At 52.6% G+C, this 23,885-nt stretch overlaps 1 protein-coding gene and 1 long non-coding RNA gene across 2 annotated transcripts in view; one reads left to right on the forward strand and one right to left on the reverse strand.

The window, feature by feature from the left end:
• Positions 1-9,068: 9,068 nt before the first annotated feature.
• LOC133084110 (uncharacterized) overlaps positions 9,069-23,885 on the reverse strand; it is a 43,954-nt gene continuing 29,137 nt past the window's right edge. Inside the window, exons 2-4 of the long non-coding RNA XR_009699383.1 lie at positions 14,555-14,654; positions 12,292-12,468; positions 9,069-9,595 (exon numbers count right to left, since the gene is read on the reverse strand). This is a non-coding gene — a long non-coding RNA (uncharacterized LOC133084110). The remainder of the gene's footprint in view (positions 9,596-12,291; positions 12,469-14,554; positions 14,655-23,885) is intronic.
• PIF1 (PIF1 5'-to-3' DNA helicase) lies at positions 10,040-16,464 on the forward strand. Its single transcript, XM_061180202.1, has 11 exons — positions 10,040-10,597; positions 11,460-11,802; positions 11,921-12,074; positions 12,166-12,280; positions 12,355-12,461; positions 13,678-13,817; positions 14,184-14,290; positions 14,992-15,079; positions 15,236-15,381; positions 16,003-16,194; positions 16,405-16,464. Exons 1-11 carry the CDS (start codon positions 10,040-10,042, stop codon positions 16,462-16,464), a joined length of 2,010 nt encoding a protein of 669 aa, XP_061036185.1.

Consider the following 23,885-nt stretch of genomic DNA (forward strand, 5'->3'; position numbering starts at 1 on the left):
AAGTCACTTCCAGTCAGCATGGAAAAGGGCAGCCTGGAGCTCCAGGGCCAAGAGGAAAGAAGATGGAGTCAGACTTTTTCTGCATACCTGGGCCTGGGTTCCTTTATCTAAAGGGATGAAGAAAACCCAGCCTGGGAAACTGAGAAAATCAGTATACATGACAAGAACCTCTTGTGGCCACCACACGGTTTTATTCCCTCAACTTGCAGAGCTGTGCAGCTGTTGTACCCTGTGCCTGAGGACTCAGAAGATCCTGTATCTGGAAGCTCATGTTCCGCCTGCTGGAGACCAGAGCCCCTGGGGAATTCATGTTGTTGCACAGAAGCAACTCATGGTGGGGTGGGGGTGAGGTCAGTTTTGATATCCAGGCAGCTCTGTCCCTTGAGAGTGAGCCACTGATAACCACTTTGGTCTCAGTTTCCCCATTCAGCCCATACTGGCCCTCTGGTTGTTGCCTCCACACCACACGCATTTTTTTCATCACAAATATTTTATTTGCCTTGATTATGCGTCAGGCCCTACACTAATGGCTGGAAGATGATGGCAGGACCCAGGGTCCCTGTCCTTTTTCAGGAGAGAAAGGCATGTAAACAGAGAAAACTATGTGTTAAATGTGAGGATAAAGGCATAGAGGAAGGAAGGGCACTAAAACCGGGACAGAAGGAACAGGCATTCCAAGCAGAGGAGACAGTGTGAACAACATGGAGGCATAGAGGCATGAAAGAGTATTTTGTGTGTGTGTGTGTGTGTGTGTGTGTGTGTGTGTGTGTGTGTATAGGGAGGCCAGGCTGGAGAAGCAGACAGAGCTCGGTGTAGAGAGGACCTTGAAGCTGTGTTGAGGAGACTACATTTCAACCTCAGGCCAATGGGAAGTCACTGAAAGTCTGGGGCTGTGGAAGGGATGGAGTCTATTTTGCATATGTGCCATTTAATCAACAAAGTTTATTGAGTGCCTCTGAAGTGGGGTGTTTTCCAATACTTCATCCTGGCATTTATCTGTTCACTCAAAAGAATTTGGGGCACCTCTGTTATCTGCTCACTGTACTAAACTCCTCACAAAAGTAGGTACCCATCCATGAAATAAATAGAATTTTTATCCTCATTTTACAGATCAAGAATCCAAGGCTTGGATCTGTTTAAGGTCACTTGACTGGTAAGTGGTGGCCCAAGGATTCAAACCTCTCCTGACTCCAGTGCTCTCTCTAAATGATGTGTTTTGGCAGCACTGTGTGACCAGGCCACAGAAAGGCCCAGGCCCTGCCTTGTAGAGCTGATGAACCAGTAGGAGGGTAGACACGTCCTGAGAAGGGTACACGGTGTGTGCTGAGAGCTGGTTCCCAGAGGGGCTGGAGTGACTAAGTTGTATTCTAGCAGGGTTCGATGGATGGGGGCAGAGGGGGTGCAGCGGGAATTTAGGAAGTGGGAACATCTCACAGAAGTAAGAACTTGTAGAAGACCCTGACTTGTTAGGGGACTGTAGGCAGATTTCTGTGGTCATATGCGTGTGATGGTGGTGGGGAGTTCAAAAAGATGGCACCAAGGAGGCAGCAGGAGCTAGGGCACTAAGTGCTTTGAGTGCTGACCTGAGAGATCTGAAATTCCTCCTGCAAATAGCTGGGGGCCGCTGAAGCAGTGAAGCAGGGCCTTACATGATTTTCATTCTGCAACCTCATTTTTATAACTGCTGTGTGAAGAATGGTGACAGGGCAAGAGAGACATGGAGACCCATTGGGTCAGAGATTGTTACAGAAATCCAGGTTGGAGGTGACGGAGCTTGAACCAGGCCAGTAGTTCAAGGATGGCAGGAGCAGATTCAAGAGATAGTAGAGATAGAGGGGTCGGGACTTGGAGAGAATGGTTTCATTATTCATTGATAAATATCCATTCAATAAGTATCTGTTGAGAGGCTACCATGTCTCAGGCACTGTTCTAAACACAGGGCACAAAGGCATAAACATGACAGGGGTGATCTCTGCCCTCTTGAAGCCGGAAGAGAGAGATGATAGGCAAATAAACAAATGACCATGATAACAACAGAATGTGGTAAGTTCTCTAAGGAAAGTAAACAGGTAATAAAATAATAATCGGGGAGCCAATTTTAGATATGGTGTGAGTGGTGGGGGGGAGCTTTTCCAGAGTGGAAATTTCAGCTGAAACCTGAAAGATGAGAAAGAGACAGTCACCAAAAAGAGGCAGACAGTCACAGTGAAAGGCGGAAGATATTTCATGCAGAAGAAAGAGCAAATGCAAAGCCTCTGGCATAGGGTCTTCAAGGAACACCAAGGAGGCCAGTGTGACAGAAGTATAGTGAGTAAAGAAGAAAGTGGTAGATGTGAGATCACAGAGGAAAAAGGGGAGGGAGTTGGCCTCAGGCTATGGTAAGGACTGTGGATTTTATTCTAAAAGGAATAGCCTGGGGAGGCATTTAACTAGAGCAGTAGCAAAATCTGATTTATGTGTTTGAAAAGATCCCACCTGCTGCTGTTCAGAGAAAGGATTGTAGGAGGACCAGAGTGGAATCTAGGAATCCAGTGAGATTATGAGACTACTGCTGTAATCCAGGGGAGAGCTGACAGATTGCTAGTTCTAGGTTGTGGGGTGGAGGTGGAGGGAAGTGAATAGATTCAAAATACATTTTGATAACCTATAATGAAAATGAATCTGAAAAAGGATATGATATATATATATATATATATATGAATCACTTTGCTATACACCTGAAACACATTTTAAATCAACTATATTTCAATTTTTTCTTTATCCATTTATCTGTTGGTGGCCATTTAGGTTGCTTCCATGTCTTGGCTATTGTAAATAGTGCTGCTATGAACATTGGGGTGCATGTATCTTTTTGCATCAGAGTTTTCTCCTGATACATGCCCAGGAGTGGGATTGCTGGATCATATGGTAAGTCTATTTTTAGTTTTTTAGAGAACCTCCATACTGTTTTCCACAGTGGCTGCACCAAATTTACATTCCCACCAACAGTGTGCATTCTCCACACCCGCTCCAGCATTTGTTGTTTGTGGACTTTTTAATGATGGCCTTTCTGACCGGTGTGAGGTGATACCTCATTGTAGTTTTGATTTGCATTTCTCTGATAATTAGCTATGTTGAGCATCTTTTCATGTGCCTATTGGCCATTTGTATATGTCTTCTTTGGAGAAATGTCTATTTAGGTCTTCTACCAATTTTTTGATTGGGTTGTTTGGGTTTTTTGTTGTTGTTATTACTGAGTTGTATAAGCTGTTTGTATATTTTGGAAATTAAGCCCTTGTCAGTCGCATTCTTTGCAAATATTTTCTCCCAGTCCATAGGTTGTCTTTTCATGTCAACTATACTACAATTCTAAAAAACAAAACAAAACATTTTGGAGGCAGAAACAACAGGTTTCAATGGTGGATTGGATGTGGTAGGTGAAGAAGGAATCAAGGATATGGTGTGGGTTTTTAACTTGAGCCAAAAATGGAGGTGCCATTTACAGAGATGATGAAGACAGGAGAAAAACAGGTCTATATGGTACTGGAGAAGGAGATTAAAAGCTCTGTTTTGGAGAGAGTGAGTTTAACATGCCATTTAGGGGCTTCCCTGGTGGCGCAGTGCTTAAGAATCCGCCTGCCAATGCAGGGGACACGGGTTCGAGCCCTGGTTCAGGAAGATCCCACATGCTGCAGAGCAGCTAGGCCCGTGCGCCACAACTACTGAGCCTGCGCTCTAGAGCCCGCGCACCTAGAGCCGGTGCTCTGCGACAAGAGAAGCCACCGCAAAGAGAAGCCCACGCACCGCAATGAAGAGTGCCCCCGCTCACCGCAACTAAAAAGAAAGCCCACGCGCAGCAACGAAGACCCAACGCAGCCAAAAATAAGTAAATAAATTAATTAATTTTTTAAAAAACCATGCCATTTAGGCATCTGTATGGAGATATCATCAGGAGGACAAATGGCAATACAGTCTGGAGTTCAGGGGAGAAGGGCAGGGTGGGGTTATAATATTGAGAATCAGCATGTAGCTGATAATTAAGCCATGAGATTGGAAAAGATAGGGAAAAAAAATAAAGTCCTCCCACATTGAGAGGTCTGGTTGAGGGAAAGGGATTAGCAAAGGAGACAGACATGAAGCAGCCAATATGTAGGAAAAACGAGGGGAGTATGTTGTGGAAGTTAAGAGAGTATTTCAGCGAGGTATAATCAGCTGTACCAGAGGTTCAATAAAATGAGTGTCAGCTGCCCAAAGAAGCAGCAACACGAGGTGAAGTGCTCTGGAAGCTGGAAGACCGCGAAACACCCTTTCAGCTCCTCCGCAAGACTGTTGTAAGCTTAGGGCTGTAAAGGTGGGGAGGGCAAAAGCACAGCGAGAAAGGACCGCAGGGGGAGAGGAAGGAAGGGGCTGGCTCTTTCAAGTATCAAATGAGAAAACGCCGAAAGTGCAATTAGTAAACCACCTAGTCCTGTGCTGATGTCGTCGTTATTATTAGTGAGCCGGGGATTGGACTGAGACCGCCAGTGGGAGAAAGCAGATAAGACGTATAGAAAGAGTTCTGGAGGAGGAAATTTCATAGTGAAGAAAACCCGTTCCTTCTGACAGCTTGCGTTAAAACCAGGCTTTGAATTAGGCGAGGAGATCGGGGAGCAGTGTTGCGCTTCACTCGGAATTGACCCCTCGGCGGCAGCAGCGAGCAGAAGACCGGCGGATGCGAAGAGGGCCCAAAGCCCAGAGGGAGGAAGTCCGACCCCAGATGTGAGGAAGTCCAGCCCCAGATGTGAGGAAGTCCGGCCCCAGATTTGAGGAGTCCCTCTGCCTCCGCCTCCCTCCTCCATCGGCCAATCAGAATCCAGCTGACGGCCGGTGGCGCTGGGGCGGGGAGGAGGGCGGAGTCTGAGGACCGTTAATCCATCGCCAGGCGGTATCCAGTTTTCCTCCGACTCCTTTCGCTCCAAAGACTCACTGTTAACCTCGTGGGCAGAAAACCACTTTGGAAAAAGCTCTTGCAGCTTCATATAAAACTAAATATAAACTCCATGACCAGCAATTTCTCACCTAGGTATTTATTCAAGAGAAATTAAAGCATAAATCCCAGGGGCTTCCCTGGTGGCGCAGTGGGTGAGAGTCTGCCTGCTAATGCAGGGGACACGGGTTCGAGCCCTGGTCTGAGAAGATCCCACATGCCGCGGAGCAGCTGGACCCGTGAGCCACAACTACTGAGCCTGCGCGTCTGGAGCCTGTGCTCCGCAACGTGAGAGGCCCGCGCACCGCGATGAAGAGTGGCCCCCGCTTGCCGCAACTAGAGAAAGCCCTCGCACGGAAACGAAGACCCAACACAGCCAAAAATAAATAAATAAAATTTTTTTTAAAAAAGCATAAATCCCAGAAAGCCCAGATCTCCATCAATAGGAAAATGGGTAAACTGTAGTATATCCATACAATGCAATACTACTCAGCATTAAAAAGGAACCAACTGGGACTTCCCTGGTGGCGCAGTGGTTAAGAATCCGCCTGCCAATGCAGGGGACACGAGTTTGCGCTCTGGTCCGGGAAGATCCCACATGCCACGGAGCAACTGAGCCCATGCGCCACAACTACTGAGCCTGCGCTCTAGAGCCCGCCAGCCACAACTACTGAGCCCGTGTGCCACAACTACTGAAGCCCACTTGCCTAGAGCCCGAGCTCTGCAACAAGAGAAGCCACCGCAATGAGAAGCCCGAGCACCGCAATGAAGAGTATCCCTCGCTCGCTGCAACTAGAGAAAGACCACGGGCAGCAACGAAGACCCAACAATGAAGACCCAATGCAGCCAAAAATAAATAAATAAATAAATAAATGTATTTAAGAAAAAAAAAAAGGTAAGCATAGGGAATTCCCTAGTGGTCCAGTGGTTAAGACTGCACTCCCAATGCAGGGGGCCAGGGTTTGACCCCTGGTCAGGGAACTACAACCCGCCTGCTGCAACTAAGACCCGGCACAGCCAAATAAATAAATAATTTTTTTAAAAAAAAGGTAAGCATAAACTCTAGTTAATTCTATGCATGTTGAAGTGTTTAGATGTGAAATGAACTGTTGTCTGCAACTTTGAAATGAATAACAAAAAATGGATTGACGCTCGGTGCTTTGTGACCACCTAGAGGGGTGGGATAGGGAGGGTGGGAGGGAGATGCAAGAGGGAGGAGATATGGGGATATATGTATATGTATAGCTGATTCGCTTTGTAATAAAGCAGAAACTAACACACATTGTAAAGCAATTATACTCCAATAAAGATGTTTTAAAAAATGGATTGGTGAATGGGGAGATGGATAGATGGTTAGATGTGTTAAAAGAAATACAGCAAAATATTAATTGTAGAATCTTGGTGGTAGGTATATGGTGTTCACTGTGAAAGTCTTTCTATCTTTCTGTATATGTTGGAATATTTTCAGAGTAAAATGTTTGGGGTACCAGGGGCTGAGAGGAGAGAGGAATGGGGAGTTGTCTAATGGTTGTCTAACCATTGTCTAATGGGTACAAAGTTTCTGTTTCGGAATAATGAAACTTTTCTAGAAACAGTGGTGATGGTGATACAACATTTGAATGTACTTAATGGCAATGAATTGTACACGTAAAAGTAGTCAACGTGGTAAATTTTACATTATGTATATTTTACAATTAAAAAAAACTTGAGGGAATTCCCTGGCGGTCCAGGGATTAGGACTCGGGGTTTTCACTGCGGGGGGCGGGTTTCCGATCCCTGGTCGGGGAGCTAACATCCCGCAAGCCGAGTGGTGAGGCCAAAAAAAAAAAAAAATTGAAAACCAAAAGAAAGAAAATGTTGGGGGAAAATTCATGTGGAAGCCTCCATGCTTTCTCTAGAATTGGTCTGGGATACTACACAGAGAGAAGGGAGAAGGTAGCCGACAGTGTGAGTGTACTAGGCCCACTTTGAGCAGAGGGTAGTGGGAAGAGAGAACACAGGCTTTGGAAATAGACAGACATGGGTTCATAATCCCAGCTTTCGCTTTCTAGCTTATGATTGTATTTGTTTCTTATTGCTATAGCTGCTGTAACAAATTATCACATATTTAGTGGCTTAAAACAACACAAATTTATTATCTTGCAGTTCTGGAGGCCTAAAATGTGTCTCACTAGACTAAAATCAAGAGCTGTGTTCCTTCTGGAGAATCTAGAGGGGGAAACCCACTTCCTCACCTTTTCCAGCTTCTAGAAACCTCCTGTATTCTATGGCTTGTCTCATGTCCCTTTCTTCCATTTTCTAGGCCAGCAGTAACAACTTCAAATCAATCTTTCTCTCTCGCTCTGTCTCTCCCTCTTACATATACACATACACACACACACACCTCTGCTTCCTCCTCATCACATCTCCTTCTCTGACTCTCTAGCCTCCCTTATAAGAATCCTAGTTAGGCCTACCCAGACAACCCAGAGTAATCTCCCCATCTCAAGATCCTTAATTTATCACATCTGCAAAGTCCTTTTTGCCATGTAAGGTAACATATTCACAAAAGGAATCTGGGGATTAGGATGCAGACATCTTTGCGGTTTGCGGTGGGTGGGGGGCGGGGGGTCATTATTCTGCTTACCACAGTGACATTAAAAATTTTCCTGTGCCACTAGTACTCATATGTCAAGACAACACTTAAGAGGAAAAATATTTCTCATGATTTTTTCCTAACAGTTTTATTGAGATATAATTCACATACCAAACAATTTAAAGCAAATAATTTAATGCTTTTTAGTATAGTCACAGAGTTGTGCAATCATCACATCTTCATCTTTCTCCATTTTTAAATATGAGGAAACAAAGGCTTGAGGCATTAAGGAAACTTGCTTAGAGTAACATCTGACTGGCAGGCCTGGGGCAATGCAGTGGCTGTCAGGAACTGAGATTCCAGTCCAGGGCTGGACTCCCTTCACCAAGTTAGACCAGTCACCTGGGAGCAGTGTGGTGTAGCAGTTAAACTAGCAGGCTTAGACTTGGGTTCAAGGCTTTGTTTTGCTATCTACAAGCTATGTGACATCTGGTAAAACTTCTTGGAGCCTTGGTTTCCTCATTTGAAAAATGGGGGCGGGCTTCCCTGGTGGCGCAGTGGTTGAGAATCTGCCTGCCAATGCAGGGGACACGGGTTCGAGCCCTGGTCTGGGAAGATCCCACATGCCGCGGAGCAACTAGGCCCGTGTGCCACAACTACTGAGCCTGCGCGTCTGGAGCCTGTGCTCCGCAACAAGAGAGGCCGTGATAGTGAGAGGCCCGCGCACCGCGATGAAGAGTGGCCCCCACTTGCCGCAACTAGAGAAAGCCCTCGCACAGAAACGAAGACCCAACACAGCCAAAAATTAATTAATTAATTTTAAAAAAAGAACCTAAAAACCATTAAAAAAAAAAAAGAACCATTAAAATCCCTTATAAAAAAAAAAAAGAAAAATGGGGCAATTCAATAAATGAGCAGGCTGACTCACCTGTAAGATGCCTTCTAGCTATGTCATTCCAAGATTTAATGAGGGAGGAAAAAGATAATTAAAAATGAATTCCCTAAGCATTCAGTTCAATGAGAGGGATGCGAATTCCCTAAAGACAGAGGCCCACACACTTCCCTTGTACTCTCTGAGCATGTGGCCACAGGTCTCAGGAGTTCCTCACTCATGGGTCTCAGACGCATGGGAAAGACAAATGCGTAAAATGATGGTTACAGAGACAGATAAGTGTGGAAAGAGCTGGTGGGGGGCGGGGTGGGCAGCGAGAGCAGTAGGCCGTGGGTGTGTGTGTGTGTGTGTGTGTGTGTGTGTGTGTGTGTGTGTGAGGGTTGGGGGGTCTGCCCAGAAATGGGCAAAGGTCCTGTGAGTGTAAACAGAGATGAGAGAGGGATCAGAGGCAGCTCTTCCGCAAGGCCAAGTTCAGCCTTAGTGCGAGGGCTAGAGAGGAGGGAGTGTGTGTTGGAGGCAAGGTTCTGAAAATAAACCTTCAGAGACGCGATTGGTGACACAACACCACGCGCGGCCCAGCTGCAGTCCCCGCCCCCTCCCACCACCCCACTAGTCCGCGCGACTTGGTATGCTCCGCCACCACAATAAGCCTCCTTCCTCCGGGGTGCTATTGGTACAGCCCAAGCCCCGAGAGTTGAAACCCAAAGAAAGACACTCCCGTTGTCACGCCCGCTGTCTCTGATTGGCTGGAAAATTTAAAGATCCGGCCGGTGATAGGGTGATTCTCTACACCCAGTATTTGAAAGTTTCTAGTGTCCTACTTTTGACTGCATGCCGACATTGCTCAGCTTGTTCGTCCGAGTGCTGGCGCAAGTGAGTGTTCACCCGATCCTAGAGGTGGGAGGCAGAGCGCCTGCTTCTTCAAGGGGTCCCTACCGGGAGGGTGCGTACGAGTGGGTCAGACGGAGGGTGAACGGAAACCCGGACGCCAGAGTCCCTCCGCGATTTCCCTAGCCAAATATTTTCTACCCCATCCCACCTTGGAGATGGGAAGCGCCGGGGCTTCAGAATCACACAAGCCCTGACTCCTACCAGCCGTTGTGGCCTCTCTCAGCCTGTTTTCCACTTCTGTACACGGGGAATAGTGAGACCTGCTTGGCTGCATATAAGCCAGTGAACGTACCTGGAAGACAGAAGGCGCTGATTACATGTCAGTCCCTTGCTTACCTCCACACGTGAGAGTCCCCTGCTTCCTGGGGAGAAGACTCAGGATTCTCGTGCCCGCCCTGGGTCTCTTGGAAGCAGGCTTCTTTTCTGCTCAGGGGATCCCTTCTTCTGTGGCCCTTGTCGGACAGCCGAGGTTCCCCAACCCTGGGTGCACTTGACGCTGCCCATCCGCCGCTCTGGGAATTATTGTGTAGGAGAGTAATTTCTAAGAGAATTTCCAGTTTGCCCCAGGACCCTTTTACCTTATCCGTGAACTCTTTGTGTTACCAGTGACAGCCCCGGGACCCTTTGTGGCTATGACCCGGCTCACCGCCCTGACCTCTATACCACCTATGATGTCCCCTGAGTCCCCGTGACCCCTGCGCTCCGGTCTTTTTGCAGACCTGCAGGGTTGGTGGCGATGCTGTCGGGCACCGAGGCAGCGGCAGCGGAATGCGCGGACGCGGAGCTGCGGTGCCGTGTTGCTGTGGAGGAGTTGAGCCCGGGCGGGCAGCCGCGAAGGCGCCAGGCCTTACGCACCGCGGAGCTGAGACTGGGTCGTAACGAGCGCCGCGAGTTGATGCTGAGGCTGCAGGCGCCCGGGCCCGCGGGGCGGCCGCGGTGCTTTCCGCTGCGCGCCGCGCGCCTCTTCACGCGCTTCGCCGCGTCCGGGCGCAGCACTCTTCGGCTTCCAGCTGACGGCGCTCCCCGGACCGGCGCCGTGCAGCTGCTGCTCTCCGACTGCCCCCCTGACCGCCTGCGCCGCTTCCTGCGCACTCTGCGCCTCAAGCTGGCCGCGGCCCCGGGTCCCGGGCCGGCCTCCGCCCGCACGCAGCTGCTTGGCCCGCGGCCCCGCGACTTCGTCACCATCAGCCCGGTGCAGCCCGAGGAGCTGCGGCGCGCGGCGGCCACTTGTGTCACGCACTCCACGCCGGTGAAGCAGCCCACGGAGCCCCGGTCGGGGGCCAAGCCCAGCACCGTGAGGACAGGAAAGGGGGGACGCCTTGGGAAGTGGGTGTGCCACGGAGACGGAAGAGACCGAGAAAGCCCAAGTTTGGGGGGAAGATGGTGGCGGTATTCGAGATGGCTACTGGTTATCCCAGACGAGATGCTCATCAGACTTCTGAGAATGACAGGAATATGGGAATTGTGCATGTGTTTCTCATGGTGCAATCCCTGAGACTGAGTAACGAGACTAGGAAAAGGGGGCCAAGGTCACATTAAAAGAGAAAGCAGAGAAGGTGCTTCAGAAGAAGAGTGGGAACTTGGTCGCCCTGGAGGAGGAGAGGAGGTTTTGGAGAGAACGAAGCGGTCAGCTGTGTAGGGGCAGAGCCAACGGGTCCAATCAGATAGGGGGACAAAGCCTGGTGGGTCTGACAGTGTTCGGGAACTGCAACAGATGGATCACAGACCACAGAGGTTTGAGACAAGCTGGTGAGAAGATGGAGATGCGGCAAGAAGGGGCCCTGGCTAGGCAGGGTTTTGCTTGGGTGTTTTGAGGCAAGAGAGACACATCTGTGGCAGGAAGGGTAGTGAAAAGGAAGGATGGGTAAGAGAACCAGGAGAGTTAGGGAACCCAGGGGAGAAAGCTGAAGGAGAATCTGGACCTGCACACTGGGGTCTTCAGGGCACCAGGAGTCAGTGGAGATCCAGCCTCGGTCCCTTCCTCAAGGAGAGACCTGGACCCCTGTGGTTACTGGCAAGATCTCCAGGTGAACCAAGGCTGCCCAAGGGCTCCAAGGAGAGAAGCCAGCAGAGACACAAAGGGCTACCAGGCCAAGAAGGGAGGGGGCAATGTCTAGGGAATGTGGGGAGGCCCTGAGACAGCCCTATGCCCCCAGGAAGTCCGAAGGTGGCCCCTGCCTGTGAAGAAGCTGAGCTTGCCCCCCACCAAACCAGAGCTTTCCAGGGAACAGGCTGCTGTGCTGAGGGTTGTCCTGAAAGGCCAGAGCATTTTCTTCACTGGGAGTGCAGGTAGTGGGGGGCAGAGTGGGTGTGGGGAGAACAGTGGTGTGCTAGGATGGAGGAGAAGTGGCCCTGACTTTGCCCTCTGCCCAGGGACGGGGAAATCTTACCTGCTGAAGCGTATCCTGGGCTCACTGCCTCCCACAGGCACTGTGGCCACTGCCAGCACTGGGGTGGCAGCCTGCCACATCGGGGGTACTACCCTCCATGCCTTTGCAGGTAAGTGAGAGCCTCTGGGGCTTAAGCTGGGAGCAAGCCAGGCAGGTGGGAAGAGAGGGGAGGTCAGGGTTGAGACAGGGCTGGGATCTCAGCCCAGGCTGAATAGTGTCACTCACAGGCATTGGCTCGGGCCAGGCTCCCCTGGCCCAGTGTGTGGCCCTGGCCCAGCGGCCAGGTGTGCGGCAGGGCTGGCTGAACTGCCAGCGGCTAGTCATTGATGAGATCTCCATGGTGGAAGCGGACCTATTTGACAAGCTGGAGGCCGTGGCCAGGTCAGTATGGGCAGTGAGGACTGGGTTCTGGTGGTCTTCCATGTGGAACTCGCTCACCCCGGTGCCTAAAGCACCCCATGCTCCTCTCCAGAGCTGTCCGGCAGCAGAACAAGCCATTCGGAGGGATCCAGCTTATCATCTGTGGGGACTTCCTGCAGCTGCCGCCTGTAACCAAGGGATCCCAGCCCCCGCAGTTCTGCTTCCAGGTAGCACTCACCCTCTGGCCCTAACCCCCATGGGGGTCTGCTCTGCTCCCTGACGCCCCACTTGCCCCCACCAGGCCAAGAGCTGGAGGAGATGTGTCCCAGTGACCCTGGAGCTGACAGAGGTGTGGAGGCAGACGGACGAGACCTTCATCTCTCTGCTGCAAGCTGTGCGGCTGGGCAGGTGGGCCCTGGGGAATAGAGGAGGGGCCATGGGATGCGGATCCAAGCGTGGGTCAGAGAGGAGCACAGGAACCCAGAGAAGGGGGAGAAATGCTTCATGGCCCCATTGGGGATGGTCACTCTGTGAGCACTGGGGCCCAGCCTCCCCCAGGGCTGGGTCCCTAACATCCAGCACAGGGCCTGGCACAGAGTACATCTCAGGGAATTATGGGCAGATGGAGACACAAGAGTTATTCAGAGATGTTAACACTCCCATTTTACAGATGCAGAAACGGGTTCAAAGAGGTGAAGTGACTTGCTCAAAGTCATGGCTAGTAAGTGGCTGAGCTGGGATTTGAACTCAGGTCTGACTCTAAAACCCAAGTTCCTTGTACTCTTAGAGCCTGTGCGGCCACTTGGTAGGGGAGAGGAGGTTGCAGATGTGATCCCACCTCAGCTAGGACAAAAGGTTGAAATGCTACAGGTACTCTAACTTGGGAGTGGAAAGGAGGCCAGGAGGGCAGAAGATATGGACCGCAGCTGGGTCTTGAAACCCAGGTCAGATTGGGATGGGATGAAGGAAGCAGGTGGTGGTGGTGAGGGGCTTTCTATGCCTGGGGACAGGAGGCAGGTAGGAAGGTGCACAGCATACACCAGCAAGTGTGGGGGACCAGAGAAAGGCTGAGTGGCAGAGCAGTGAGAGGTGTTCCCAAGTTCTTCCTCCTCCTCTCACTTGAGTTGCTGCAGCACCCAGGCTTCGCCTGGAGGAAGGCTTGAAGTGGGGAAAATAGAAACACAGGCTAGATTTTTTTTTCCCCCTAAGGCAGCAGGCAAGGGGCTAGAAAATTGTAGCTTGGAGGCCAATCTGATTATAGGGTACCAGTATTACAGGGTATCAACAGCAGAGCCTCACCTCGGTCTCTAAATCTCTGGCCTATGCTCACTCAGCATATCTAACTTCCTCAGGAGAGTGGCTAGCTCCAACCTGGGGGCAGACACAGGGAAGGGTGCCTGCCCATGATCACAGCCAAGCACCACCCCCGTGCTCATTCTCCATGTCTGGGGTCCAAGTGAGGAAGGAACAAGTTGGCCAGCTTGGAGAACCAGCAAATCTTGCCCTGGTGCCCCATCCAGTCCCCAAGCCTGGTCCACGACCTGCTGCATGGGCCATATCACCCACGTGCCCCGCCTTCCCTGGTGTTCAGGTAGGCTCTACCCTGATAGCCTGGCCTCCGCAGGTGCTCAGATGAGGTCACCCGCCAGCTCCGGGCCACGGCTGCCCACAGGGTGGGGCGAGATGGGATTGTGGCCACGAGGCTCTGCACCCACCAGGATGATGTGGCCCTTACCAACGAGAGGCAGCTGCAGAAACTACCAGGTGAGCAGGGAGCTGGGGCTGGGCCAGACCAGCTGGGAGAGGCCATCAGGCAGGCATGGCCCCCCAGGCAGCCTGGGCCCTTGGTGTCATTTACATATCTCGGTCCCAGCCTCTGTGACCATAAAGTCCCTTACATTTGCAGATGTAATTGTGACTTTGAGAGATGTGACCTTTCCTGGGTCAAAGTCATTCAGCCAGTAAACACTAAAAATGAGACTTGAACCCAGGCCTCTGATTCCAAAGCCCCAGCTAGGTTTGAGCTGTGCTCACTACCTCTCCCCATGCCCTAGTCTAATATGTGTTTTTTTGGAAATTGAGCCACAAGTCAGTGACTTGTAATCTGTTTGCCCAACTCTCTTTTCCCAGGTGAGGTACACAGCTTTGAGGCCATGGACAGTGACCCTGAGCAAGCCCGGACCCTGGATGCCCAGTGTCCCGTCAGCCAGCTCCTTCAGCTAAAGCTGGGGGCTCAGGTGAGTGGGAAGCAGGGCCCAGACCCTGGGAACATCGGCCTCCCTGGTCCTTGCCCCTCTGCACAGGCTGCTCCACAGCCAGAGGGCCCAGCTGTGACTACAGCAAACTTCTTCCCTCCTGTTCCCAGCCACCTTCCTGTCTTCCGTTTTCCACTGCCCTCCTCTTCCTCCACCTGAAGCTCCAAGCAGTGTTGCTTTAGACAAATCCCTTTCCTTTGCTGAAGCTGGGTTTCCCCATCTCTAAATTCAGAGTAAAATACCTACCGCACTCAGTTGTCTTCTGTAGTGTACCCTCTACTGTGAGCATCCTCCTTCCTTCCACAATGGCGAGGGTGGGATCCTTTTCTCAGGTTCCAAAGGGCACCTAGGGGGAAATGCAGGCACAGTGGTTGGAAGAGGGCTATCCCTCAAGATTGAGGTCCATACGCATTCCCTGTAATAGACATGGTCATTGTGCCCTGTCACCTTATTGTTCTTTACCCCCTCCTTCTGAGGCAAACTGAGCAAATGTCATTCCCCTTTGACAAAAGGGGAAACTGAGACCTAAGGAAATAAAGCAGTTTGTCGCAGGGGCCCCAGCAGACTCAGTGCCCCTCCATGACAGACCCCAGCCTCAGAGATCCGCCGAAGCGACCCCTGGAGCTGAGGCCAGGCGTAGGGATGCCCTGCTGTCCATGCCTCCGGTTTTCCTTCTCTCGCAGGTGATGCTGGTGAAGAACTTGGCAGTGTCTCGGGGCCTGGTAAATGGTGCCCGAGGGGTGGTAGTTGGGTTCGAAGCCGAGGGGAGAGGTAAGTGATAGGGGAGCAGTCCTACTGCTCGGGTTTGCAGCAGGGTCCTGGGGTTAGTGTGCAGAGGAAAAGGCTAGCATGGAAAGGTGAGGCCTGTCCTCACCTCGGAGCCCTGAAGCGGGACTGAAAGGTGGGACTTCTCCACGCCTCCCTCAGGGCTGCCCCAGGTGCGGTTCCTGTGTGGAGTCACCGAGGTCATCCGTGCTGACCGCTGGATGGTGCAGGCCACTGGGGGCCGGCTTCTCAGCCGGCAGCAGCTGCCCCTCCAGCTGGCCTGGGCCATATCCATCCACAAGAGCCAGGTGAGTGTGGGGATGGGGGCAGGATAGGCCTGGGGCATGTTGAAGGGTGGGGGGTCTTAGAGGCTTTGTGAGGGTTGAACTTGCCCTGGATGGAAAGTTCCAGACCAGCTGTAGAATAAACCTTTCTTTAGTGCATTTCCCATCCCACTTCCTCTCTCTTTCCTGGACACATACACTTCCCCTCTGTCATCTCGGGCCCTGCCATTTTCTGAGCCACTATTGGATATGTTAATTTTAACATATTACGACAACTGTAGGAGTTATAGTTGTAATAATCATTCTTGTTTTACAGAAGAGGAAACGAAGGCTCAGAGAGGTTAAGTAACTTGTCCAAGGTCACACAGCTAGTGCCCTACAGAGCCAAGATTCATTTCCATGACTGTCTGACCCAGACCTGAGCTCTTTCCTTTCACCCTTATCCCTCTACTCTTATCTTGGATCTGTATTTCCTGGACAGCCCCCTACTCAGACACCCATCATCCTGTCTCTCTCTGACTCAGAATCTCTGGACTGGGCAAGGAGATCAGGGGCAATAGCTGGGCTGGTGGAGGTGGGGTCAGGTTCTTAGGCACAAGTGAATTCAGGCTGAGCTGGCTCCAGCCCTGTCCCTCTATCCCCCAGGGCATGTCCCTGGATTGCGTGGAGATCTCTCTGGGCCGTGTGTTTGCCAGCGGCCAGGCCTATGTGGCCCTTTCCCGGGCCCGCAGCCTGCAGGGCCTGTGTGTGTTGGACTTTGACCCCATGGTGGTTCGCTGTGACCCCCGTGTGCTGAGCTTCTATGCTACCCTGCGGCAGGACAGGGGCCTCAGCCTGGTAAGAGGGAGTCACCCAATGGTGGGCCATGTGGCCATGGGCAGCCTGGGAGCTAGGACAGAGGGAAGGCCAAAGGACCATGGGGAGGGGGTGGCAGAGCCTCCTCTGGCTCCGTTGGCAGCAGGGGCAAGAGGAAGGAGATGCTGGCCCCCAGGCTATGACTCGGGGGTGGCACAAGCCCATGACTGGGTTTCTCTGGCTCTGATATAGGAGTCCCCAGATGACGATGAGGCAGCCTCAGACCAGGAGAACGTGGACCCGAACCTTTGATCTGCAAAGAGAAGACAAAGGGTGGTCTCCCCCTCTTCCTGCTCCCTGGTGGGCCAGGCCCCAGGGGATACCTGGGGGAGGGTAGTGAATGTCCCTTTCTCCCTTCATCAGGGGCTCTCAACCTCCTGGCAGGGCTCAGGAGAGAGTGCTTCCCATCCATTTGCCAGCTGTGCCTCAGTTTTTCCCCTTGCCCTGGGTGAGCTGCTTCCAGGGTCAGGAGTTGGCAGTGGGCCTGCAGTGGTAGCTGGTGTTATAGGACAGAGCTCTCTGCGAGGGGCTGGCCACAGGGCCACACGGTTGTGAATGCCGCTCCCTTTAAGCTGCAGAGAGGAGAGGTGGCAGGTCCTCCAGGAGCAGGAACAGGCTGTAGGGGTCCTGGCAGGGGACTCAGGTCCCAAGCAGAGAAGGGAACCTGGGGGGGATGGTCACAGCTAGACCCAGCCCAGCACAAGCCAGGACAAACAGCCTCCTGAGCCTAACCTGAGAACATGCACTGCAAACTGTGTGTCTATATCGTACGCTGCTCTTTCGGTGAAGAAATCGTGTGTAGGAGTATTGAAATGGATGTTCTCAGACTGTATTTATTTCGGACAAATAAACCTGTGAACTGTGTGAGAACTGTGAGTTGAGTCTTATGCTCCCTTTAAGAACCCCTACCTGGGGCACTGGCTGACCCTTTCCGGGGTGCTACCCCTACCCCACCCCGCATACCTGGTCACACAGAGGTGTCTGTTAACACTTTGATGGCTGAGCTCAGAGCACGCTTATATGAGTTTTTGTTAGTATCACTGGTTATTTGGCAAAGCTAAGTTACCTGAGGTTGGTGACTCATAGCGAATTGCCGTCACCCAACAGTCTGACAAGGACACACTGGAGAATTCACACGATGGGAAATGGGCCTGTCACAATGTCCAAATGCTGGGGGCCTCGGTTGAAACTTTCTCACTTTGTGCCTTGCTGGGGCTCCAGCTTGGATGTTCTGATCATCATAGCTTCAGTTGATCAAAAAGCCTGTTGGAAATTGCTCAGGGGCCCTCATAGGCTGGCAAAGACTATTAAGGTTCACTGCTATGAGTGAAAAGGTATCAGTTCTGGCTGATAAATACAGGTTATAGTGGAAGCATGCATTGACAGCTCTAGAGAGCAATGGTTACTTAAATGTAAAATTGCCAATGGTGGGAGACCTCAAGAAGGTGGAAACCATGCTGGTTGCTAGGGGACATGAAATCTCGGGTGCTTGAAGGTGTTTATCCTTGTCTCCCAAAAGCCAGCAGAGGCTCCAGCACACAAAGATTGGGTGCTCAGGGAGTGTCTGCTTAAATGGGGGCTCAGTGCCATGGTGTTTCAGAGGGGCTACAGGGCCTCAGACCTTCACGGTGGGCTTCATGGAGGAGGCACAGCCTGTGGAGAATTTGACTGATGGTTATAGATCGGGGAGAGACCTGGCTTTCCATCCTGATTTTACCACTCACCAGCTGTGCAACTTTAGGCATGTTACACAACCTCTCTGAGAGGGTTTCCTTACCTATAAAGTGCAGGTGGTAACTGCCATCCACATAGGTTTGTTGGGAGAAAGGCCAGCCACATGGCAGGAGGTCAATCAGTAGCTGTTATTAACATTTATGGGACTTCCCTGGTGGCGCAGTGGTTTAGAATCCACCTGCCAATGCAGGGGACACAGGTTCGAGCCCTGGTCCAGGAAGATCCCACATGCCGCGGAGCAACTAAGTCCGTGCACCACAACTACTGAGCCGGTGTGCTGCAACTACTGAAGCCCATGCGCCTAGAGCCCGTGCTCCACAAGAGAAGCCACCGCAATGAGAAGCCCGCACACTGCAACAAAGAGTAGCCCCTGCTTGCCGCAACTAGAGAAAGCCCGCACGCAGCAACGAAGACCCAATGCAGCCAAAATAAATAAATGAAATTTATGATGACTAATGGTTATCATCACCGTGGTGTCCGTAGAGCACAGTCCTGCCTGTTCCTACACTGGCTCCTTTGGCAAACAAGATGTGGGGTCTTGGAGGGGTGCCAGCCGGGCCCCCTGGATGACCCCTGCCTGTCTTGCACTTGCCACCACCCTTCCTGACCCTGAGGAGTCAGTTATTTTTCTGTGGCATGAACCCTTTCCTCTGCCCCAAATACAAGACAGTCTTAGGAGAAGCCAAGCCCATCAGGGTGACCCCACACACACAAGTGGGCAAACATGGGGGCTTTTAAATGTGATAAGGACAGACAGAACCAAGAAAACATCCTCAGTAATATCCTGTCACACTGGGAAAAAGGAGACTTCCTGCCCGTCTTGTGTGTTCATTTATTCATTCATTCATTCCACAAATATTTATCCAGGTGCTGGCTAGACACTGGAGACCCCACAGTAGCAAGAGACCTGGCTTAGATGTCTTCGTGCACCAAAGCACTGAGCACAATTACTTGAGAAAGGAGGCACTTCATAAAATGTTTGATATTTAAAGAATTCAGTGCCATCCCCTGAGAGGTGGGGATTTTTACTCCCATTTTGCAGAGGACGTAGCTGAGGCCTGGGGAGCTAGGCAGTGGCAGAGCTGGAACTGGAACCCTGTGCCCTCCACTTGGTGTTCACGGAGCTGTCCAAAGGGAGTGAGAGGTGGGGTTGAGACAGAGGGACTGGTGGAGGGCCCACCTTCACCCTACCCTCAGTCGGAGGCCAGGGGAGGGTTTAGCGAGGCATGACCTGCTCCTTTCTGAGATCCTGGCACAGTTTTCTCACCCCTACAGGGCCAATGGTGGTGCTCAGACCCCTGCATCCCGGAGCAGTGGGCTCCTGCTCCCCAAGCACCACACACCAGGAACCACTAGGTGGCGCCAAGTGGTCATTCGGTTTCTGCCCAGAGACCTGTCGGGTCCTTTGTCTTGCAGTCTCTGTGCCTGGGTGGGCCACCTCAGGAGCTGGGGCGGCCAGTAGGCATAGGGAAGCTTCTTTGTTGAGAAGCTAGTACCAGGTATCTGTTGAGTGTCTCATGGTTTGAGTTCATTAGCCCCCTTGTTTTTCCATAATAACCCCAAGAGGAGAGTGGGACATTATCCCCACCTTATGGGGAAAGGAAACTAATCCCTTGTAAGGTTAGGTGACTTGGCCAAGGTCACACTGCAAGCTGGGTCTGGAACCCACGTCCCAGGGTCCTGGGATTTTTGCAAGGTCAGCAGAGGGCACTGAAGCCAGATACTGGCTCCACCACTTGCTGTGTCACCTTGGACATGCTGCCTAAAACCTCAGCCCAAATTTCATCGTTAGCCATGGAGTTAGGACAGGTAAAGAGCTGGGGTGGGGACAGGCATGTGGTAAACCCTCATGGTTAGCTCCTATTGGCCTTTATTGCACTTACCTGAAGAGGCCACCCTGCAACCCTCCTCATCTCTCCCTCCCCCTGTCCCCCAGACTCTAGGGTGGCCAGAGAATAACAAAGAGAATTAGCAGGAGCCCAGAGTAAAGACTCTCTTTCAGTCTTCCCTCCTGGAGGACCCAGGCTGTGCCCAGCCTCTAAGGGGAAGGGGAGAATGAGGTCTTGTCTCCTCTCCTTCCCAAAACAAACTTGAGTCCCAGCCCTGGTCGGTGACTGTGTGTATCGTAACTGCCCCTCTTCTTGCCTCTGTCCACCTTCTTATCTGAGCGTCTTTGATGACTCTACGAGGGGGATCTTTAGACCTAGTTTACACAGGAGGCTCACAGAAGGTGGGCAGCTCAAGGTCACAGGGCTGTAAATGGCAGAGCGAGGATGGCACCCAGGTGTCTGAAGCCTCACCTTGGTGTTCAGGACCTTCGCAAAAAGGAGGAAGCAGGCGCTGCTTCCTTTCCCCTAGCTTTGTCCCTGAAACCCCACACTAAAGACTCCATTTCTTTAGGATTCCAAGAGCATCGCCTGCTGAGACATAAATAGCTGGGAGGGGACGAGATGGAAGGGGAGGGGCTTGGTAGGAGACCCTAAATGGGGCAGTGAACCCGGGTGCCAGACTAGCCCTGCGGGGAGGAGGCTGACAGTCAGCCCACCTTCCACTCCTTGGACTCCCACCACCTCCAGCTCCCTCCTTCAGCCTCGCAGCCTCCCTGGCAGATGCCCGCCCCAGGGGAGCCCCCTCACTCCCCTCCCCCAGCTGGTGTTGGGTTCAGTAAGCAGAGCCCCAGCTCACCTGGGAAGGTGTCGAGTGAGGAGGGCGTCCAGTTACAAACTGGGGCTGGGAGGGCAAGCAGGGGCAACCCAGGGGCAGGAGCCAAAGGCCTGGAACCTGGTGGTGGGGGTAGGTGTCGGGGGAGGCCTCAAGGCCTCAAGGCCTACCCCCCAACCCTGCAGGAGCCCCATCCCTGCTGCAGGAGGCCCCAGCTCCTGGGGGCTGAAGCAGAAAGACCATGGCATCCTCCTCAGATGCCACTTGGCAGCTAGCACACCCATCAGTTCCCTAAGCTAGGCCTCAGTTTCCCCATCCTCAGAATGGGGTAGGGTGGGAATAAGCCCTGTGTAACCGATCCACCACAGCCCAGGACTAATCTGGGTAAACTGTGCACATCCCAGGGCTGTGCACATCCTTAGGGAGGGTGTTCTCTCTGTTCAGCTCCAGTCCTTTCTCTCCAACACCCAGGGTGGCCTCCTCCCCCTCCCTGCACCCTGGGCCCTGGCACGGCACTCCATGCCTATTTAAGGCAAATCTCCTGATCTCCTTTTAAATAACATTCACTCCTTGTTGTGGAACAGACAAGCAGGGCCTGAGCTTAGAAAAAGGGGAGGGAGTTGCAAATATCCCATCAGAGAGTGGGGGGAACGGGAGACACGGTGGTGAAGCAGGTATGGGAGGGTCCTTGCACTCACTACCCCAGCCTCCCATTTGGTCCCCTCACTGCACAGGCCCTGGATTGGCTCCAACCCCTTTAGAGGGACTGGGGCACTCCCAGAAGGCTTCCTGTAGCCCCAGGGACTGTGGTGGTGTGGGAGACTGAAGAATAATGCCACTCCCAAGGCCTGGGGGGTGGCGTGCTTGGGTGAAGAAGTGGCATTTGACCAGCAAGGGGAGTGGGAGGGTCTGGGGTAAGACTGACATCTGATCTCACAGCCTGCCCATTAAGGATGAAACAACTGCTATTTGCTTCTAGAATCAGAGGCTCAGAGAGGACTAGAGACCAGCCCAGGGCCACAAAACTAGTGAGTGGAAAGGTCTGAAATCTAGGCCTGGCCCTGCTCCAAATTTATGCTTTCTGCCCCTCCATGCCAGGTCTCCTTGTGTCTGGGGCTGTATGTGACACCAGACAGTGACTCATCAGGGACCAGGCATCATTCAAAGTCCCCCACATGGGACTTCCCTGGTGGCACAGTGGTTGGGAATCCGCCTGCCAATGCAGGGGACACGGGTTCGAGCCCTGGTCCGGGAAGATCCCACATGCCGCGGAGCAACTAAGCCCGTGAGCCACAACTACGGAGCCTGCGCTCTAGAGCCCACGTGCCACAACTACTGAAGCCCATGCACCTAGAGCCCGTGCTCCGCAACAAGAGAAGCCACCACAATGAGAAGCCCGTGCACCGCAACAAAGAGTAGCCACCGCTCGCCGCAACTAGAGAAAGCCCGTGCGCAGCAACGAAGACCCAGCACAGCCAAAAATAAATAAATAAAAAATAAAATTAAAAAAACAAAAACAAAAACCAAGTCCCCCCCACACTCTTCCTGCCTGCATAGCTCCCAGGCAGGGACCCTGACTCCGCTTCTGTCTCCCTCTCCTTTTCTCCAGGCCAACCACACCTCTCCTTCCCCTCCTCCCGGGTTCCTGGCCCAGGCATCCCCCTGCTTCTGGCCTGGCCCCCAGATTAGCTCACCTTAACTTGGTCACGTACTCAGAAACTTAGAGCCAGAAAGTGGCATGTCCCACACTCCTCCGAAGGAGTGAAGCAGCGAGGCTAGGCTCCTTCCCACTGCAGGACCCCCGCAGGGCCCTTCCCAGCCACTCGGTTCTTCCCTCTTGAGGCCCGGAGGCCCTCCCTCTCCTGCTTCCTTCTCTCCCTCTTTCCCCCAGGTGTCCTGGCCGCCTCCCCAGCCTCCCATCTCAGAGTGGCTAATCCCCCTGTAGTCCTCACATGACGGAGACGCCCTCTCTGGGGTTCAAAAGGAGAGGGTCAGGGATCCTTTACAGATCATGTTGCCTCCTCAGGCATGTGAGCCCCAAGAGGCCAGTCCCACCCGCGTGTCGGTGTCATGCTGGACTAGGGGGTGGGGGACCAGAGTGAGGAAGAAGCCCTAGCCTTGTCTTCCTCTGGGCACATAGAGCAGATAGAGGCCAAAGCGGTCAGCTGGTCCAATGGCCTCATTTCACAGATGAGCAACTGTGGCCCAGGGAAGAGGAGGAGAGGCCCCGGGGGCTCACAGTGAGACAGAAGCTGAGCTGGGTCTTACTGGGACCCCTGGTACCCTCAGGTGGGGCTTGACCCCAGGGGAAGGAGGGTCAATTATAGGAGGAAACTCGGCTCAGTGTTTAGTCGGGGTGGGGTGTCCTTGAACTTTTCAGGGTCTTTCTAGCTTGGCTCTACCTTTTACCTCTTGTTTGCCCTTGGACAATCCCCTTTCCCTCTTTGGGCCTCAGTTTTCTTGTGTAAAACAAGTGGGTTGGGTAGATGGTCTTTAAGATCCCTTACTGTTTACATCTTCTGCACCTCCCATCAGCTTAGTCCCATCCCCCAGGCCTTTCCAGCTCTCACCCAGGCCCAGGTCTGCCTCATAGCCCCTCAAGAGTGCTCCAACAGGGAATTCCCTGGTGGTCCAGTGGTTGGGACTCGGCACTTCCACGGCAGGGGGTGCGGGTTCCATCCCTGGTCGGGGAACTAAGATCCCGCATGCTGTGAGGCACGGCCCAAAAAAAAAAGGTTGCTCCAACAGCCTCTACACTGTCTCTGGCCTCCACTCTCGTCTCCTGCAATAAGCTGCCCCAGACATTGCCCAGGTAACCGACTGATGCTTAGGAATCTCCCATGGCCCTCCACGGCCTCCCTAAGAATAATCCAACTCATCACCTGGCATTCAGCACATCCCACCCGCAGTCTTGGACCCTGGGCTCAGTTTCTTCATCTACCAAGCACTAACGACCCCTCACTTAGGGACTGTGGTGTGGACACATAGTGGGGCGCAGGCCAGGAGCCCAGGAAAGGCGGGATGGCCTGAGTGGCACTCAGGGCTTCTCTGTGCTGAAAAGGCTGCCCATCCCACCCCCACTCCTTCATCCAAATTGGTGAGGTGCTCCAAGGCTGGTTCAAGCTCCATCCCCTCCTAGAGAGGCCAGGCCCCCTGGGTGGCCCTATCAGAGTGACCTTGCCCATGTGGAGCTCCCACGGGGCCAGATTCACTCGCCTGCCTGTATCTACAGCTCCCGCCATCCTGTGGGGAATGTACAACTGGCCACCCCTGGAGAA

Source organism: Eubalaena glacialis, chromosome 2, assembly GCF_028564815.1.
Source record: "Eubalaena glacialis isolate mEubGla1 chromosome 2, mEubGla1.1.hap2.+ XY, whole genome shotgun sequence".
In the NCBI taxonomy this organism is placed as follows: domain Eukaryota; kingdom Metazoa; phylum Chordata; class Mammalia; order Artiodactyla; family Balaenidae; genus Eubalaena; species Eubalaena glacialis.